The 21,122-nt window shown below is 40.9% G+C and overlaps 1 protein-coding gene across 3 annotated transcripts in view; it reads left to right on the top strand.

Annotated features, from left to right (window-relative positions):
* Tmem245 (transmembrane protein 245) overlaps positions 1–21,122 on the top strand; it is a 117,195-nt gene that overhangs the window by 80,673 nt on the left and 15,400 nt on the right. For all 3 annotated transcript variants that reach the window (XM_045153847.1, XM_045153839.1, XM_045153841.1), the window contains 5 exons: positions 4,875–4,997; positions 5,139–5,284; positions 15,435–15,535; positions 16,751–16,925; positions 19,605–19,799. In XM_045153847.1, coding sequence (XP_045009782.1) covers positions 4,875–4,997; positions 5,139–5,284; positions 15,435–15,535; positions 16,751–16,925; positions 19,605–19,799 — 740 coding nt within the window. The remainder of the gene's footprint in view (positions 1–4,874; positions 4,998–5,138; positions 5,285–15,434; positions 15,536–16,750; positions 16,926–19,604; positions 19,800–21,122) is intronic.

Raw genomic sequence — 21,122 nt, 5'->3', positions numbered from 1 at the left:
AGTTTCCATAATTATAGACAATAAACCATGGCAATTCCCTCCCCTGCCACTTTGCCTTTGCAACTCCATTCTCCATCATATCCCTTCTCTATCAATCAGTCTTTTATTTTGATGTCATGATCTTTTCCTCCCATTATGAGGGTCTTGTGTAGGTAGTATTAGACACTGTGAGGCCGTGGATATCCAGGACATTTTGTGTGTGGAGGAGTGCATTGTAAGGAGTCCTACCCTTCCTTTGGCTCTTACATTGTTTTTGCCTCCTCTTCTGCAATGGACCCTGAGCCTTGGAAGGTGTGATAGTGATGTCTTAGTGTTGGCCACTCCTCTGTCACTTATTCTCTGCTCTGTGTTGCCTTTTGAGTCATCCCAGAGGTCACTGCCATCTGGAAAGAGAACCTTCTCTGACCAAAGGGAGAGTAGCATTAATATATGAACATTAAGAGCAGTGCTTACATAGCAGTTTGATGAGCATAGTATATATACATTTAGCCAGACAGCAGCAGACTTTACATCCTTAGGGCTCATGACTTCCCCCATAATAGGGGGATGTATTCCCTCCCATGGAACAGGTCTTCAGTCCAGGTAGAGAGTGGTTGGTTTCCCCCATAACAGACATGCCATTATTGCATCCATTGGCTCATTTGGCCTGGCTGGCCAAATTAACGGCTTGCAGTGTCCACTGTTGTTTATCTTCACTGCTGATTTCTTTCTCTCCCATGGAGCTGCATACAGCATAGCTTTTTTCAACTTTCTGTCATCTGATTTACACCGAGGAAGTTTTCAGCTCAGCTCCAACAGGAGATTCCTCAGTGACCTATTAGCACAAGTATGTGGAGTCTTCAGCAGTAAGGTCTTACTATCTATTCCTGGTAGGAAACCAAGAGCCTCAGCAATGACCTGTAATGTTTTGGGGGCATTAGGAACCTCCCTGGCCAACAACTCACTGGAAGGTTTCCCATCCTTGGCACTGAAAATTTTCTAGTAAAAATCTATAGCTTCTGTGTGTGCCATTGTCCATAGAAGTGGGTTTCCATATGACTTTTTCATATCCCCTTAGATTTTGATTAGCCCTCCTCCAACCTTTCCTTTTCTCAATCTCTTCCCTGACCCCACTTAGGCCTTTCTACCCCCATTAATCTGTTCTTTTACTTACATACATACAATACCATCCTATTAAGTCTTCCCTCCCACCCCGCCTATTCCCTTTATATCTCCTTTCTAGCTTATTGGCCTCTGCTACTGAGTTTAATTCCAACTCACATAGAGTTCCAGTCATTTGTAGCCAGAATCCACATATGAAAGAGATAGAACATGCGACATTTGGCTTTCTGGGCCTGGGGTAATGGACTCTTTAGCGTAGATTACTATTGAATGGTTTTTAGATCAGATTTTATGGCAAATGTTGAGCTAAGTGTTCACACTTGAGTAGCTATTTTTTTTCTAAAGTTTGCATAGAGCCAATAAAATGCCTTTGTTTTAGTAAAGACAGTGGTATTAAGTAGTCTAATGAGGTAGCAGTTATTACTCATGTTCAGGTCTCTTTCCTTGGACCCAGTACTAGGCTTCTTGCTCTATGCCATTATCTTGATAAATGTATTTGCTTCCCTAGAGCACTCTCCTAGGGTATTTCCGAGCACAGTGACTCCCCTGGTCTCAGGCTTCTCCTACTTTCACCCTTCTTTGGTGCCCTTAGATTTCCTTCTTTGAGAGTGTATGTGTGTGTATATGCATGTATTATGTATTTATGTCCTCCTTTTAATTTTGTGCCCAATTTTCCTCATGACTTAAGTTCTTGGGGCCAAAAGACTCATTTATCATTACCTTATAATTTAACATGGTATTAAGATTATCAACTAAACCAATTATGAGAGTATGAGAGGTGCTTGAAGTATAGTTTAAACCAACAATCGTTTTTGTATTTAGAAGCACAGTGGCATGGCTGAAATGGCACCGAGCTTCCATCCACCCCCCCTCCCGGTTCAAGTCCCTTCCTCTATGGCTGGATAAACAAGATAGGGACCAGAGAAGGACAAGTGGATCTCATGCCCTTAGGTCTCCCAGGTCTCATACAGGCAGCTGTTGCTTGGTCCTGCCAGAAGAGACATACTTTGTCCACTTTATTTCTGCTTTGTTCTGCTATTCTCTTTCCCAACTGTTTCCTGAGTTTTTTTTCCCACTGGTTCCTTAGATGGTGAGCTAGGGAAGCCAGCTTAGTCATGAGAAGATTGTGAGGAGATTGGGTGAGCTGTAGACCCAGCTCAGGGATGCAGGCAAGTAGTGTGGCTCCTGGATCATTTCTTAAGCACAGACTGCCTTTTATGAGTGCATTGCATACTTGTCTAGCTGTGCCTCCTGGGCTTTTTTTTTTTTTTTTGGTCAGTCACTCTTCATGACCTTCTTTTGTTCTGTATTATATGTTTTATGTGTGTGTTCATGTTTGTGTGTGTGTGTGTGTGTGTGTGTGTGTGTGGACATGTATGTGTTTGTACAGAGGTAGGCATCTGGTGTCTCCCTCTCTTGCTTGTCACCTTATTTATTGAGACAAGGTCTCTTGCTGAGCCTAGAGCTCATTGATTTGGCTAGTCTAGTTAGCCATGACCTCAGGGTCCCCATCTCCACCTCTCCATTGCTGGGATTACGGGAAGTGTGTCACAACACCTGGTATTTTACGTGGGTGCTGGGGACCTGAACTTGGGTCCTCATACTTGTGTGGCAAGTACTTACCCACTGGGCCATCTTCCCAGTCCCTGTTCTTGACATTCTTTAGATATTTTTATTATTTATTCATTTCAGAGAGAGGGAGAGAGAAAGAAAGAAGGGAGGAAGGAAAGAAAGAAAGAAGAAAAGGCATGTCAGGGCCTCCTGCCACTGCAAATGAACTCCAGTTCCATGAGCTGTTTTGCGCATCTGGCTTACATTGATACTGGGGAACAGAACCTGGGTTATTAGGCTTCTTAGGCAAGTGTGCCTTAACTGTCAAGCCATTTCTCCAACCCTTAACATTCTTGCAGTTATATTAACTTCTGCTGAAGAAATTAATGCTCATCCTGGTTCATGCTTTCTACTTTTGAGTTGGGATACTTTCTCCATGAATCTATTTTCAGAGTTTCAGGGAACTTCTTGGTGTTGTGCCTTTACCGATTTTCTCCTTTCTAAGCCTAGCATATAAGTGAGAACTCTGCATTACATTGACGATTTAGTTACTACTGCGTAATTCTCTGTTATCTCTAGCTAATTCCCTTTCAAGGAAAAGGTTACTTGATTATTGTTGGAGATTATCAGTCTACCATTAAATACTCAGTTAATCTCTTAAGAATGGCATCATGGTAGTTTCAACTGTGTGACTCAGAAATTGTAATTTTTTTGATAAAAATTCCAGAATGACTGAAGCCGCCAAAGAATTCTTGCCAAACTACAAATATAAGCATTGTGTCTTTGCAATCAATGGTATTGTTTATTCATTCTTCATCCTACTAGGTCAAAGAGTTAATCATGAATATTTCTGTAGGCATAATGAAACATTTTCAAGAATTTATGTGAGGAGTTTTTGTAAATGAAACTAGCCTGTTCTGAAGACTGAGCTGAGGTCTGCAAGAAATGTGAGGGCAACAGAATGTGCCTTTATAAATGGTGCATTTGAGGTAGGAAAGGGATGGAAAGGCCTTTCAAAGACCAGATGGTATAACTTGACATGTAACAGAACTGCTGTTTCAGAAAAGGCACCAAAATAAAAGTCAGATGTCAGAGTTCTGGTCCCAGCTGGAGTTCTTCTTTTTAGCTCTGTGCCCTTATGCAAATATTTTGTTTTCATTTTTAACATCTGAGCTTCACTTCCTTATCTATAAAATATATCACATCCTGCATTACATTGTTTGTGGGAGCATTTTGAAAACTGTAACCGAAGATACTTTCTTGATAATTTGCTCGCATGTCTTTTCATTTTGAGGAAGGGTAGTCAATTCAGAAAAATTTAAAGTGATGAAGGGGAAATGAAACCATGATATAACATATGTTAAAGATATTAGACATCTTCCCTTAACCACATTCTATGTATGCATGGCCATCTTTACTGGTCTCATGAATTTGTAGGTAGTGTATCAACTGAAGTCAGTAGATGTCAATAAAACAGAATGGTCTTACTCTGTCTTGGGAAAGGCTTTGTCCTTGACCATGTTTGTTTATAGTTTTCATTGTGACTATTGAGTCACTGAAGTAAGGTGTTTTTTTTTTTGTTTGTTTGTTTTTTGTTTTGTTTTTTGAGGTAGGGTCTCATTCTAGCCCAGGCTGACTGGAACTCACTATGGAATCTCAGGGTGGCCTCAAACTCATGGTGATCCTCCTACCTCTGCCTCCCAAGTGCTGGGATTAAAGGTGTGTACCACCACGCCCGGCTTGAAGTAATATTTTATATTTGTAGTGAAATCTAAATTGGAGATGGCAAGGGTGGAGGTTAGAACAAACAAACAAATGGCCCATACTTATGATCCTATGAAATAAAAATAACCACAGGGTGTGTTCTCACATATTCTCCTATAGAAATAGAAATTTTTATATGTATTTCATTTTCTACAGTCAAATTCTAACATGTAAAATTTTTATATTCTATTTTTAAAAATTTCAGACAATGTAATACAATGTTTCTGAAAGCTGTCTTATTTGAAATATTTGAAATGAATTCATCATAATTATTTAACTATTTTCCTTTCTATTGTACATAGATGTTTTTGCTTGTTTTTTTGTCCCTAGACTTAAAAGTAATGCCCAGTTTATGCCTTTTCAGTTAAGGTAGAACACTGTACTAAAAGCATTCTAATGGCTGTAGCAACTTCTTTTGAGAAAATTAGTCCTGACCTCCAGCTGTCTCTCTCCGTTAGATCTTGGAGTCTCTGTGGATTGTTATGAGCCGGAACGTGAGCCTGCTTTTTACCACTGTCACCACGCTGCTGACCATCCTTTTCTACAGTGGCACCGCCCTCCTCAACTTTGTGCTGTCCCTGGTATGTAGCCCAGAGATGGTGTACTTCTCTATTCCTCCTTCATGGAGGCATTTCCTTGGTTCTGTTTGTACTTGCACATATCTGTTTTCTTGGAGGTTCCCAAATACGATGTTTTAGGAGATACTGTCCTTTGTTTTGCAGATAATTTTCCTGACCACACTGTTTTATCTGTTAAGTTCCAGCGATGAGTACTACAAGCCGGTGAAGTGGGTGATCAGCCTGACACCGCTCTCTCAACCAGGTCCTTCTTCGAACATTATTGGGCAGTCTGTGGAAGAAGCGATCAGGTAGGGATGTAAGATTTATGCTATCATTCTGTTCACAAGCTGCTTTGAGGTTCCTAGTAACAGTCAGTGTTAAACTAGTGGAGGATTCTTGTGTTCTTGAGACTTTTATCTCACTTTGAGAGGATCTGATAAGCAGTACACATAGTAATAAGGAAAAAAATTACACAGAGTTTGTCACACTACACCACAACCTGTCCTTTACAAAGATGCCTTCTCCATGGCTTTCTGGCACTGGGCTTTTAGTCTAGTTACTATCATCATGTGGGTCACTTGTTCTAGTTCCCTGCTCATACCACATTGACGACACCTCCTCAGAACCTTCCTTTAGTCTCAAGATTCCAGATAGGGGAGGAGGAGAGGGGGCAGATGGCCTCCTTGTGTCTTCTTCTCTCCCCCTGCATGGACAGGTTAGCTACAGGAAATGTGATGTTTATTTACTTCCAAGTCAGTGGATTGTAGAGTCTGGCCAGAAACTTCCACCATCTCTGGAGTCCATGCCTTTAATAGTTTCTGGATGGGATTCTTCAACTTTTATACCTTCTGGTTAGTTACTGCTTCCCTGGGTCCTTTTTCCTTTTCATGTGTGGTTGGGATTGGCCTACTCCTTTCTCAGCTTTCTTTCACTTGTTGCTTGTTCACCTGATACTACAACCTTTATTTTTGTGAATAGCTAGCCACTCAAACCCTGTGCCATCCATTAGAGCACCTCTCTATAGTAAGGTGTGAGCCAGGGGGTCTTAAGCTCTGTTGAGTAGTAAATCCTTGGTATTTCAGTTTCCACATAGTAAAAAAAAAAATAAGCACCATTTGTAACTAGTCATTTATAGGTTTGATCGCAATCCAGTAGGACCATTCTTGACTACTTTTTCACTTCCTTATAAAATAACTAGGGAGAATACCACTTTGATCTTTGGAAACTCTCAGATACATTCCAGAGGGCTGCATTAATGGTCCTGAAGTATATCACCTCTGGAAATATTTGTAGGTTTTCTGCCCATTTCCTATGAGGAAAGCCCTGTGAGAGTTTTCACCAGTACTATATTTCCTGGATTGAATTGGAAGTCAAATGCCATTTTGAAAAACAATGCTCTCCTCACCTATATGACACCCTTGACCACCCAATGGGAACTTCAGAGAAATTTTCTAAGGAAGTATTAGTTTTAGAATACCTTCCTCTCATCACCCATATTAGGTAAAATACTGAAGGAAGAGTCCAATGTATCTTATACTTTGTTTATCTGAGTGATAACATTCCTATTCATAAAAGGTCATGGAGATACTTTTTCTCCCAAAGGAAAGACAGCCTTTTCTCAGTAAGATGGAAATGGCCCTTAGAAAGGCTGCAGCAATCCTCCATCAGTATGACCTAAGTCAAGCTTTCTAAAAATATACGTGCTTTGGGCCGGAGAGATGGCTTAGCAGTTAAGGCATTTGCCTGTAAAGCCAAAGGTCCCAGTTCTACTCTCCAGGACCCACATAAGCCAGATGCACAAGGGTACACATGCATCTGGAGTTCATTTGTAGTGGCCAGAGGCCCTGTTGTGCCCATTGTCTCTCTCTTTCCACCTCATTCTCTCCCTGTTGTCTATAAAGAACTTTTAAAGAAAGCATCACATTTGCCTCATATATCTGTCATTAGCATCTTCATCTCACAAAGGTCTCTTTCTTAAATTATAGCTCTTGAGTTTTCTTTTATTCTACTTTCTTAGCATAAGCAACTTGCCTGCCTGTCCTCATCTAAAGTGTCTGTCATTAAGTTGCCTTTTTTTTTTTCTTTTTTGTGACGGTGGCTCCTATTTTGCTGTGGAGCCAAGGCTGACCTTGAATTTGCTATCCCCCGTCTCTGCCTCCTGAGATTGCAGGTGTCATCATCATGGTGTATTTCATCAACGTCTAGCATAGGGCTGGGATAGATTTTTAACCCTCAGCTCCAGAGCTGTCGTCCCATTGGTTCTAGTGCTGACTGATTTGGGTGACTTTGCTAAATCTGGTACCGACTAGAGAATGTGTTATGGTATTATTGTCCATCCTTCAGATCAAAACTGTATCAAGTTATATATAAAAAGTAACTATTTTAATTCAAGATGAATTTTTGTAGTTTAAGTCCTATGGGCTATTTCCTTGCTGGATCAAAGTCAAGACTGAAAATGTGCACAATTTACATGGCACCCTCTCGAGTCTTCTGTAGAGAAGATAGCAGAGTTCTGTTTCATAAGAGCTTTTGTAAAAATTCCATCCTGAAGGATTGTGTTCTAGCAGGAATATGGGTTTTCATTGAGAATGATTTTAAGAATAATAATATACAAATGATCATGAAAATTATAGTTCTGTAAATTCAGTGATACCACATTTTATAAACAAGTCATTACTCATCATTAGTGTTTCAGTTAAGAGGAGATCATTAAAGTCATCTTATATGATCCATTAATAAGCTGTGTGGAATGAAGTTGGTGTGACCTGCATGACCAGACGGAAAGTGTATCTTGAACCTTACTGTTTTGATTATGAGTCTAAATTGAATGCATTTGTGATTAGGGTTTCGTTTCATGGATTTTGAGTTAGTGGCATGCACCTTGATCCCCAAACCATTTTCCTCCCTTTTAGCAGCATGTTGTCTCCTGAATGTATACATCACACCCTTCTTCCCCGATGCTCCCATTCTGCTTGCTCTGGTGGAGATATTGCACATTACTAAGTTGCATGTTGTCACGGCCTCAATGCAATTTAGTGTGTGTGATATTTTCACATGAGTGCATGCACACGGGTATGGCTCTTGCTTGCTGGGATTACAGCTTTTTTAGTGCTAGAGAGTGGAAGTTCTGTTGAATTACATGTGAGAATGTGTGTACCATAAGACCTTGCTTTGGAGAATGAACCTGTTTCTCACCTCTTCCTCCCAATGTTGAAGAATTAAAAGCATTTTGTTATAAAAAAGATCAATGTTGATCCTTTAGTAAATCAGTGTTTCCATTTCTGAATCTGAGTAAATGAGTCACTGGAAGAAATTTATGGATTTAAGGGTGTAAAATTAGTTTAAAGTAAAATATACAACAAAGAGTTTAAAACTATAAAAGTAGCCAGGTGTGGTGGTGCATACTTGGGAGAAAGAAGTAGGAGGATCACTGAAGTCCAGGTCAGCCTGGGTTAGTGAGACCCTACTTTGAAAAAAAAAAATGACAAAATGAACAAAAATCCCCTAAAAATATCTTTTAAAGCTCGGCATGGTGACATATTTCTCTAATCTCAGCACTTGGGAGGCTGAGGCAGGAGGATCATCACAGTTCTGGGCCAGCCTGGGCTACAATAGTGAGGTTTAAGGCCAGCCTACAGTACCTGGTAGTACCTGTCTCAAGAAAGAATATTCTTACTTATTTGAGAAGCCCTAACAAAATAAAGAGACAGAATTTCTTAGGCATAACTGGGAAAATTATGTGGAGTTCAAAAATAGTAACCCAAGACATTAAGTAAATGCCTTTTAAGCTTCTTGATTAAAGATTGCTTTGATACATCTCATTGTACATTATATTAATTTTCTAATCTTCCAAGAAAAATCCCTTTTAGAAACTTGGTCTTGTGTATGGTTTCTTATTGTGGTGTTTTAAAACTTGCTATATTTATTTCAGTGGGCTTATTGCAGAAATAGTTTGGAGGTAGAAATGTTTGCTGCCCATATATGTAGTTGAAACTCTGTAAAAAAAATTAAAAACATTAATCATCCATGATCAATAGGTACTGTTATGGATATAACATGCATTGATACATTATTAGTGATATAAAATACTATATTAATCTTACTGCTGCCAGTCTGTCTCCACATGATACCTGGTGTTGCATCCTTTTATTTGCAACTCTCAGTTACTTTCAGTGGGGAGAGAGGGTTTCTGTCTGTGCACCATTTTCCTGTACCTTCCCTTCTGGATGTTTATCTGCCCCCAACAGCTTCAGGGTCTGAGTGTATAGCATGGTCATCCCTATTAAACCGGAAATCCATTGTAGACAAGTTTTGTATGCATTGTCTGTGGAGCGGGATCTCTGAGGCAGATGAATCAGAAGAGAAAGAGATGTAACTGTTAGGTTTACAGTGGCATACTCACTCAGGCTCTACACATTCAGGGTTTTTTTTTGTTTTGTTTTGTTTTTTGTTTTTTGGTTTTTCAAGATAGAGTCTCACTCTAGCCCAGGTTGGCCTGGATGGAATTCACTATGTAGTCTCATGGTGATCTTGAACTCACAGCAATCCTCCTACCTCTGCCTCCCAAGTGCTGGGATTACAGGCGTGCGCCACCACGTCCGGCTACACATTCAGTTTTAAGTCATTGTTAATAAATAGATGTTGCAATAAAGCTAGTCACATGTATTTTTTTGGTATCTCATTACGTCTAAAATTTATATTTATCCTATGGTTTATTAAATGTACAGTAGCATTGCATGTTAACAGAACTGAATAGACCTTAATTTAAACATAATTTATTGCTGCAAGTATGTTAATGACCAACTGAGCTGCTGGAAGAATACGCCTGATAGACTTGCTGCAGGCACAGTTTGTTCCAAACACTGTTTCTGCTTCCTGGTGGTATCTGTGAGGCACAGTAAGGCAGATGGGGGAAAACAGACAGTGGTATACCTCCGATCAAGGGAGCTGGAGGAACTTTTCCCAGTTGTAATGTTACATGCTGTGTCTCTGGACATACACTGTCTCTAGTGTACCTTTTACTTGGGGCCAAGGGATTAGAATATAGACATAATTATGGGTCCATTATTCAGCTGACTTTTGGGTATTTAATTGAATGTTAGTTCCTCTTGACCTTTTCAGTGCACCAATTCAGATACATTAGGCTCTAGGTAAACTTCAAGGTAGAGTTTCCAATTAAATCCCTTGAGTAATATTGTTCAAATATATAAACCTAAGAGTTTCTAAAGATAGAGTATATGTATTTTGAGATGGTCTCAATCTCTATGTAGCAGAGGATGACTTTGAACTTCTGAACACCTACCTCCCTCCACCTCCCAAGTGTTGAGGTTACAAGTGTACATCACCACACCTGTTTTTTATAAGGTGCTGGGGGATCAAACCAGGTCCCCTGCATGCAAGGGAAGCACTATACCACTGGAACTGCATCCCTAGCTCCAGAGCACCCATGTTAGCAGTAGCAGCAGGAATAGCTGCTGTTTGTTGCGCACCTGCTTTACGCCGGGTCAGTGATGCGTTGAGTTGCTGTCTGCCACCATCTACTCATGTAAAACTGTAAGTGAGCCGGGTGTGGTGGCGCACGCCTTTAATCCCAGTGCTTGGGAGGCAGAGGTAGGAGGATCACAGAGAATTCAAGGCCAGCCTGAGACTACATAGTGAATTCCAGGTCAGCCTGGGCTAGAGTGAGACCCTACCTCGAAAAACCAAAAAATAAGCAAACCAAAAAAACTGTGTGATGTTTAACCTCACACCTTGAGGAGATAGTGCCTGATCACAAAGTTCTGGTGTGAGTCTGTGCACTACAAAATTTTCTGAATTTAAGAGATCAATACAATTTTTAGTGCTTCTTTGTAAAGTCAAGTAGTAACATAAGACCTGGTGGTCTACTTGCAGATATTACTAAGGAAAATGAATATATGCTCACACAAAGGTTTGCACTTGAATGTTCATAGCAGCATTATTTGTTTTGGCCTTAAGACTGGTGACAGTTTAATATCTACCAGCTGGTAAGCAGATAAACAATGACTGAGAGTTAAAAGGAATAAACTATTAATATACTTAACAGTGTCTTAGCATTAGGTTAGAAAAATCAAAGTTATGTCACTATGAGCATATTTAGTTAACACTGATAAACTTTGTACTAAAAATGATTACGGTGGTAAATATTTATATGTTAATTTTAAAAATATTTATTTATTTATTGAGAGAGGAAAAAAAAACCAGGCAGAGAGAGAGGGAGAGGGAGAGAAAGTGGGCATGCCAGGGTCTCCAGCCACTTGTACACAAACTCCAGATGCATGTGCCACCTTGTACACCTTGCTTATGTCGGTTCCAGGGAATTGATTGGGTCCTTTGGCTATGCAGGCAAGTGCCTTAACTGCCAAGCCATCTCTCCAGCCCAAATGTTTATGTTTTACCACAATTAAAAAATCTACATAAATATGCCTATGTGTGAAATTGTGAAAAGGGCAAAATTACAGCAAAAGAAGCATCTCTAGTGGTAGTCAGGGAGGAATTGATTACAAAGAACATAAAGGGGATGTTTTGGGATGATGGAAATATTCCAAATGTACTAATGATTCCGAAATGTACTGAATTTGTAAACTGTAATTGAATAAAGATGATAAAGTAAAAGAGAAGAAAAAATCCTAGGAATTAAGGGAAGTTGTAAATTTGTGAAGGACTTTGCTTTTGTTTCGTGCAGCTTGTGGGCCAGATAATCATGAGTGATGTGCTGAAGGGAAATAGATGCCTTCATGTGTGTGTGTGTGTGTGTGTGTGTGTGTGTACGCGTGTGCATGCTGTGCATGCCTGTGTGCGTGTATGTATGTGTGTGCAGGCGCACATGTGCATGTGGAGGTCAGAGGACAACCCCAGATGTCATTCCTCAGGTATGCCACCCACCTCTTTTTGAAACAGGGTCTCTCATTGGCCCAGAGCTCACCATGTAGGCCAGACAGGCTGGCCCGACTGCCTGTGGAATACTCTTGTCCCCGCCTCTACCTCCTCAGTGGTGGGATACAGGCACAGGCCACCACTCCTGACATTTTCACGTGGGTACTGAGGATTGAACTGAGGTCCTACTTGCGCTGCAAGCATTGTACCAACTGAGCTATCTCCCCAGCACTAGAATACATTATCATTTCATCCCTCATTTGGTCACATGAATATGTTCAGCAACTGTGAACAACATGTAAAAATATGAAGGATCTAAAAAATTAGTTAGAAGTTGCCTTACTGGGGATATTATAACCACTGTCTCCAAAGGCAGAAGAAAGCACCCCCTCCTGTTAAAAAATGTTCTTGAGGTAGGATCTTGTTCTAGCCCAGGCTGACCTGGAATTCACTCTGTAGTCTCAGTGTGGCTTTGAACTCACGGTGATTCTCCTACCTCTGCCTCCAAGTGCTGGGATTAAAGGCGTGCGCCACCATGCCCAGCTGAAAGTAGCCCTTGTTGGGTTGAGCTTTACTCACTTGCCATGCTGGTGGCTCAAGTGCAACATTCTCTTGCACCTTTGGTGATAACTTGCTTTTGCTCTGTAAATTTCTGAATGCAGTTACCACATCCATGTCTTTTCAGTGGTCTCCCTAATTCTAGCCAGTTTCCGTTCTAACCCCACTCCAGAGTTGCTTTGTTGCTATACTCTGGTGATTTTTCTCGGGCTGCAGAAATGCTATCATTCCCTCTTGTGTTGATGTACCTTGGGCCTTAGTTCCCTTATGAGAACATAATTTACTGCCTCTTTTCTCCATGCTTACTCCTCAGAGATGTCTTACCCTTTCCTGCGGCTAGTCTGAACTGCTGCCCCGCCCTTCTCTTGCTCTGAGTTTTGTGAAGCCTCGTGTCTTCTTGTCGCTGTCTGTCATTTTCATCACCCTTTTCACTTGGTGTTGTCCATGTACTACCTTCTGTTCCTCTGCTTTGGTCTTCTCTGTGTCTTTGAGACACTGACGTTTTTCTGTCATCTCTTTTCAGACTGCTTTGTTCCGTTCTCTTGTGTTTCCTATGGGGTGTTTCCCTTTCTTTCTATCTTTTTGGTGCCACTGTAATCTGGGTCCTTATCAGGAAGTCACATGACACCTATAAAACACTCTTGAGTGAAAGCTGTTGGTCAGGGTAGCAAAAGTTTCACAGCTGGAAAGCCACTCTCACCAATTGCCTGTCTGGGAGCCTCCTGAAATGGCCACCACCAGATTCCAGAGCCCGGGCTTGCTCCCATTGGGCAGCCTTTGGGAATCTCTGGTGTTCCTTTGTCTACAGTGCCACCTTTTGCTGCCGCAGCCTGGCCTTTTTGGTGAGTGTCAGACAGTGCATCCCCTCCCTGTAGAGCTGTGGGGACTTGCAATCCTGTGATACTCTTGAGATGACTTCAGTGCTGCCTCTGTGATCTCTCTGAGCAGGGATTTTTAAAAATTTTAAAAAAAAATTGTTTTTTATTTGCCCAAGCTGACCTGGAATTCACTGTGTAGTCTCAGGGTGGCCTTGAACTCAAAGCAGTCTTCTACCTCTTCCTCCTGAATATTGAGTATTAAAGGCATATGCTACCATGCCTGGAACCTTTTTAAACTTTTTTTATTGACAACTTCTATAAATAGAAACAATATATCATGATCATTTTCCCTTCCGTTTCTCCCTCCCCAAATCTGCCGTCCACTGAGTCCCTCTTCTTTCCCACCAGTCTCTCTTTGATTTGATGTCACCCTCTCCCCCCACCCATACGCAGGTCTTGTGTAGGTAGCTTCAGCTACTGTGAGGTCACAAATATCAAGGCCACTTTGTGTCTGGAAGACGGTATTATTGTAAGAGCTCCTCCCCATCCTTTGGCTCTTAAGTTCTTTCCACTACCTTTTCCCTGGAAGGAATGATAAAGATGTCCATTGTCACTTCTCAGCACTTTGGTGAGTTTTGGGTCATGCCAGTGGTCACCACCATCTGAAAAGAGAAGCTTCTCTAACCAAAAATGAGCGTAGCGTTAATAGATGGGCATAAATAAATAAGTGTTTAGAGGGCAGTTTGGTGGACACAATATGTCCATTTAGTTAGATAACAGTAGTAGTTTTCTCCCTAGGGCTGTCACCTCCTTAGCCATAGGCTTTTTGACTAGGTTTTCAGAACCAGGCAGAACTTCTCTCCAAGGAACAGGCCTCAAGTTCAGTCAGGGAGCAGTTGGTTTTCCCTGCAACAGAAATGCCACCATTGCACCAGTTTGGTATATTTGGCTTGGCTGGCCAGCCATAAAGCTTGCGGGGTCCACTGCTGGTTAACACTGTTGATAGCTTTTCTCCCCCAACAGCCTACATAGCTCTTTCCAGAATCCTGACCACCAGTTCTGAGCAGGTCTTTAGTGCTTACAAAGTGTCGCCTTCATCTTTTACTAGAAAGATAAAGAACCTGGTGTTGATTTTCCTGCACTACATCCTTACGCCTATTCACTGAGTACTTAACAGTGTCTAGTTTTCTTGTATTTGCCTGTCTGATCTTACTTTGTGGTTAATGAGGGTTCGTTTGTTTGTTTGTTTGTTTGTTTTTGTTGTTTTTCAAGGTAGGGTCTTGCTCTAGCCCAGGTTGACTTGGAATTCACTATGTAGTCTTGGGGTGGCTTTGAATTTATGGTGATCTTTCTACCTGTGCCTCCCAGATGCTGGGATTAAAGATGCATGCCATACACCTGGCCTGAGATTTTTTTTTTCTTTTTTTTTAGTAATTCGTTCTCACCAAATGACTTGCGTTATTTGATAGACAATGTGGGTGAAGTTAATTTGTAGGCTGGATTGCATAAAGGAATATATGAAATCTGTTAACAAGAGAAGAAAGACTGATGAAGTCGGAATTACACAATTTCTCACTTCCTCTCCTTTTCTTCCCTTCTCCTTCTGTGTTGGGGATTGAACCCAGGACCTTGAGCTTGCTAAACATGTGCTGTGTCACTGAGTTAGCTGTACTCTGATCAGGCCTCACTTGTACTTTCTGATACTGTGGGCTGGCCACAGCCTGAGTGTCTTAGAATTTCATTCTATCCTCAGCACTTGTTTTTACTTATGAAACATTTACAGTCCTTACTCAGGAAATACAGTGTTTCAGAAGTGGAAAGCTGGGGGTTGTCATTTAGTTGGTAGAGTGCTTGCCTAGCATGCACAAAGTCCTGGGTTTGATCCCCAGTACTACACACACAGAGGAAAAGTATAAAGTTGATGAGTTATTTCAGTGACTAAGGCATTTTAAGATGTTTTATTTCATTTATCTTTTCATCAGAAAAAAAAAAAGAGCTGATTAGTAAGCATTTTTCAGTGTTTTAACATTAGGTCTTCATAGTTCTTGTAAGCATTCTCAGGTGAGTTGAAGAATTTGAACAATGACCAGATTTGGAATGGATAGCTAGAAACCTGGAGGTGCTGATTTCCTGAGTTGCCGTGTGATGCTGGCTATACTTACTGTTTCCTTTGTCTTGGGCCTTCCAGAGGAGTGTTTGATGCTTCCCTCAAAATGGCTGGCTTCTATGGATTGTACACCTGGCTGACTCATACCATATTTGGCATCAACATTGTCTTCATACCTTCAGGTAACATCCATGTTCATAACTTCTTCCGCCCTCTAGTTAAGGACATGTAGCTATTACTTGAAAACTGTCTTCCTCATATTTAAGGTGCTCCAACCTAGAGGTGTAAGTCTAGTCCAGATTAGCAGCACAGATACGGTTGTAATATGCTTGTTTGCTAGAGACCCAGCAGCTGGAATCATACCTAGCATATAGAAATCACTATAGAAGTATTTGTTGAATGAGTAAATGTCCCAACATCTAGCACCGAAAACAAAGCTGTCACTCAGTAAATGAATTGTAAGGAGCATTGTGTTATCTGGTAGCTTTATCACCCAAGGGACGCTGTCTCTGGACAGGATGAATTTATTTGAGAGCATGTAAGTCAACTCTGTCCTGTTAATCTCCTCATTCTGCAAGCACCAAATGGGTGAGGGACCATCTTGTACTCGTCTGACTATAATGTTTCTGCTCTTCTACTTTTTCTTTCTTTCACTGCTTGTTTCTCTAAATATGTCTGCCTTCCACAATTGCTTCATCATCTATTCTTCTACTTTTCCCATTTCCTCTTTCTTCTTTACATTCCTGAGTTCACTAAGTTCTTTCCCACTTAGGTGACCAGTAACCCACCTGTGACATAAAGGCACTGTGAGAATGCACGCAGGCTATTACTTTCTAATACCCTAGGAGGCAGGCAGAAAAAGTGGCGGTGCTGCGGCCTAGAAGAAAAACCAGAGGCTTTCAAGGTCATCCATAGGGTTAATGTTTGGACTGAAAGTAGAGTCCCTGTCTGCTTGACTCAGTCTGGAGGGGAGCCAGATGGTGAGAGAGTGCTTGGGCATACTGCTCTGGAAGTGGGTGAGCTTGGAGTTAGGACTTTCAACTCACAAGGTTTTGTCTGTATCTAGTTAAATTTTGTTTTACTAGCAGCAAAGTAAAGCATATATATTTATATTTGACATTTAGAAACTTAAGTTGTAATTTGGCTTTGAGTGAGGAAATTTTGACAAATGTTCTGCAGTTATATTCATAGAACTGTGTATTAACTGAGCATTGCAGAGACTTCATTTACCAGAACATTCAGTTAAACCAGTCATGCCATTCTCCTAAAACTGGAGTGTGGGTCTGTGACTTGCTTGGGTGGGTGTTTCTAGGTAGGAGTGGACAGTGCATAGGGTCTGCTGTGTGGCACTATTTTGCTGACAACACTGTTGCTTCTCTTTTTTAACCTTTTATTAGCTTTGGCAGCAATCCTTGGAGCAGTGCCATTTCTGGGAACGTACTGGGCAGCCATACCTGCGGTTCTAGACCTGTGGCTGACTCAGGGGTTGGGATGCAAGGCCATCTTGCTGTTGGTGTTTCATCTCCTGCCCACGTACTTTGTAGATACTGCCATCTATTCTGATATATCAGGGTGAGTTTTCTGAATGCCTGGTGAATCATCCAGGCATTTCTAGTGCTGCTTTGAAGTTTTGTTTGGGATGGGGTTAGGGAAGAATTGGTGGTAGGGTTTTCAGTAAGTTAGCCTTTTGTGTTCCCTTTGATAAGATGAAACTTTTATGTAGGAGAGCATTGCTAATAAGGTATTTTGTTATCATATAATTCTGATATATGTTACTATAGATTACAACAAAATTGTGAATAATTTCCTGTTAACTTTTATGGCATTTAGCCTAAGAAAGAAGTATTATCAGGGAGATAAATCATCTTAAGTACAACGAAGAGTGAGTGTGCTTTTCAGTACTTTCTTTTGGAGGAGAAAGTGATGAGAAGTGCTGCCTGTACTCCCAGTACTCAGAAGGCTGAGACAGAGGAGCACAATTTGAAGGCCTACTTGGGCTACACAGCAACTTCTTGTTTCAAAGTCAAAAGTAGCCAGGTGTGGTGACATGTGCCTGTAATCGCAAGACCCCAGAGGCAGAGGCAGGAGGATTGCCTTACACCATCCAGCCTGGTCTACATAGTGAGTTACAGGCTGACCAGAGTAACATAACAAGTCTTTCTCCAAAAGAAACATCCAAACAAATGAAAAAAATCCAATAAACAGATAAAACCAAAACCCTCAGAAAACAATAGCAGGTAGCTGGGGACGTGGCTCTAGTGGTTAAAGGCCTTTGCTTGCGAAGTCTGTCATCCCAGGTTTGATTCTCTAGCACTTACATAAAGCCAAATGCAAACTGATATGTGTGTGGCATGTGTACACCCATACAAACACAAATACAGATAATTTTTTAAAATATTATGCTGAAAAGAAAACAACAACAAAACTCGCCAGAGTAACAACAGAAGACCCTCAGTGTGGCTAACTGATGTTTAATAGTTGAAGTTTTAATAGTGGGAATATGTGTGATTCATAAGTACTTTTATTTATTTAAGTTTTTAATAAGTTGGAGGGGTGTGTATGTAGAGGTGTGCCTGGACTTCTTGCTGCTGCACACAAACTCCAGATGCATGAGCCACTTTGTGCATCTGGCTTTATGTGGGTACTGGGACTAGAACCCAGGTCAGCAGGCTTTGCAAACAAGTGCCTTTAACTGCTGAAGCATCTCTCCAGCCTTAAAGTTTTATATTACGGTTTACTTATAGTTCTAATTTAAGATACATATGTGATTTTATTTTGTAAAATACTTTATTTAATTGATGTCATTAAAAGATAAAAAGCTTAATGTAAATTTTTAAAAATTCAACTTTTGTTTAGGACCTTCTTTTGTTTTTAAATATATTTATTTATTTGACAGAGAGAAAGAGAGAGAAAGAGAGGGAGAGAGAGAGAATGGGTGTGCCAGGACTCCAGCCACTGCAAACAAACTTCAGACACGTGTGCTGCCTTGTGCATCTGGCTTACATGGGTCCTGGGAAATCAGACTTGGATTCTTTGGCTTTGCAGACAAATGCCTTAACTTCTAAGCCATCCCTCCAGCCCATGAGAGCTCTTTTATTTATTTATTTTTTTAAGAATGTTTGATAGAAGTTTTCCTCAAATGTATTGTTTGGAGAAAAAAATTGCTTAACATGATGAGCCACTACCATAAATCTTTTTTTTAGAAGAAGGAAGAGAAATAAATTATGTCTATAATATATTTGTTTCCTGGAGGCTGGCTCACCACAATGTTAGTCATTAAACTGTAATATGTTACAGGCTATCCTTCCAGGGTATTTAGTCATTTTCCCTCATTAAAATGTTCCATTCATCTGTGTTAAAAACTAGAAACAAACAGAACATGACTTATTTCCTAGTCCCTTTTACGTCAGTGGTCATGTCTTATCTATATGGATGCTGCTATAATCTGTCTATTCCATTCCGGTTATGTAAGTGATGCTGTGATAAACTGCAGTGCGATTATGACTCTTGTGAAATAAAAGTCTTGGGCTTTGTTGACAGATCTCTTCCTCGTGTGGCCTTTTATCATTACCTGTACTGTTTTAGAAGGTTACCCAAAATCCATCCTGTGAACAAAAGCAGTGCTGCTCTCCTTTTATATAAACCATAATTAAAGACCTAATTAACTGAATTATGTGCTAAATTGTGCTCACTTAATTATCCTTAATGGAAACAAACCTAGCACAGGTGACTTAGGTAGCCAGGCTGAAGCTAGCATTAATCTTCCTTAGGAAGCCACGGGTAACAGGCACAACAGGCCCGTTAGCAGTGCAGATGTTATTCTTTCACTGGGCTTGTAAGAGGGCAGAAGTCAGCCAGGCGTGGTGGTAGAAGCTTGGGAGGTGATGATTAGAGTATTGCTGTGAGTCTTCTTGGACTACAGAGTGAGTTTCAGCTCATCCTGGGCTGGACAGAGTAAGACCCTACCTTGAAAACACGCCCCTCAGTCCTGCCACCAACCTCCCCTCACCCCCGCCAAAAAAAAAAAAGCAAATGTTACACATCGGTACATAGGTAAGGGAATCTTTAAATCCTTGTAACTCAGCATTATTATTGTGCTCACTTACTCATAATGAAGTAATCTAAGGAAGCAGAAAATGGATTAAAAACCTATGATTAATGAATGAACATTACTTTATAAATGTGTTCCAGATTTATTCTCGACTTTGTTTCTTAATCATTATATGTATGTTGATGTGTTTTTGTTTCCAGAGGTGGTCATCCTTACCTGACAGGCTTGGCAGTGGCTGGTGGAGCGTACTACCTAGGCCTAGAAGGAGCGATCATTGGGCCCATCCTTCTCTGCATACTTGTGGTTGCTTCTAACATCTATAGTGCCATGCTTGTGAGTCCCACAAATTCAGTGCCCACACCACACCAGACCCCTTGGCCTGCTCAGACTCAGCGGTGAGTTCAAGAATGATGACGATGCATACTTAGATGTGGAATCACTGTGTCTTGTCGCTAGCAACCAGCTGCATCCAGACTGGTCGGGAATGCTTTGTTAAGGATTGTAGATTATACTGAATAAGCAGAAATGGTTAACAGATGTTTATCAATACAATTTACAGGTTTTTAAGTCAGAATTGTTAAGATCATCAAAGACTAAAAGTGAGTTAATTAAAAGGTGGTTGGAGGACATAGTACACTAAATTGAAGCCAAGACTAAAGGAATAGTACCGTGAAGTGCAGTTCATGAATATGTGATAGGTTTTCAGACTAGGGATGAGAGTCTACAAAGAACATTTCTAGAACAATTGGAACAGTTTGAACATGGGTTGTTATTACATAATTAGAACAGTGTTGAATGTCTTTAAAATATTTATGTATTAGAGAGAGAGAGAGAGAGAAAGAAAGAAAATGAGTGTACCAAGGCCTCCAGCTGCTGCCAATGAACTCTGCATGTGCTGCCTTGTGCACCTGGCCCACATGGGTCCTGGGGAATAGAACCTGGGTCCTTTGGCTTTGCAGGCAAGTGCCTTAACCGCTAAGCCATCTCTGCAGTGCCTACTATTAAATTTCTTAATGAAATAATGGTCATTTGGTTAGGTAGGGATGTTATTTAGGGATAACATGGTGTGGTAGTTTGAATGGATATTCCCTAATAGATTCAGGAGCTTTATTCAAGCTTGTAACTTGGTGTCACTGTGGGTGGATCCTAGGGTCCAGCTCTAAGGTGTGGGGGTGGATATGGAATTCCACCCTAAGGTATGCAGAGTGCTTGAACTCTGTCTGGGGCTCCTGGGGTGTGCTTGCTTATGGTGCTGGTGGTGGTATTTCTCTCTGTGGACCTGTGAAAGGGAACCAGCCTCTTTCTCCGTGGGATTTCTCCTGGATCTGTAAGCTTCAATAAATCGATTCCTCTCATAACTTGTGCCCGGTTTGGAAGTTCATCCCAGCAATGTGAAGCTGTCTACAACATGTGGCATTGTATCTACAACTTATTTCAAGTAGTTTAGCCAAAACTGAAGTGAGGGGCTGAGCATGGTAGTATACAACTTTAATACTAGTACATGGGTGGCGGAGAAGGAGGATTAGCATGAGCTCGTGACCAGTCTGGGCTACAGACAGAGTTCAAGGTCAGCCTGTGCTAAAGTAAGACCCAATCTTGAAAAAACCAAAACAACAACAAAGGCTAGAGAGATGTTCAGTGATTAAAGACACTTGCTGTAAAGCCTGGAGGTTCAGATTTGATGGTCTAGGTTCATTCCCTAGTACCCACGTAATGGC

Source organism: Jaculus jaculus, chromosome 1 (assembly GCF_020740685.1).
Source record: "Jaculus jaculus isolate mJacJac1 chromosome 1, mJacJac1.mat.Y.cur, whole genome shotgun sequence".
NCBI lineage: Eukaryota > Metazoa > Chordata > Mammalia > Rodentia > Dipodidae > Jaculus > Jaculus jaculus.
This window is presented reverse-complemented; position numbering and strand designations above follow the sequence as displayed.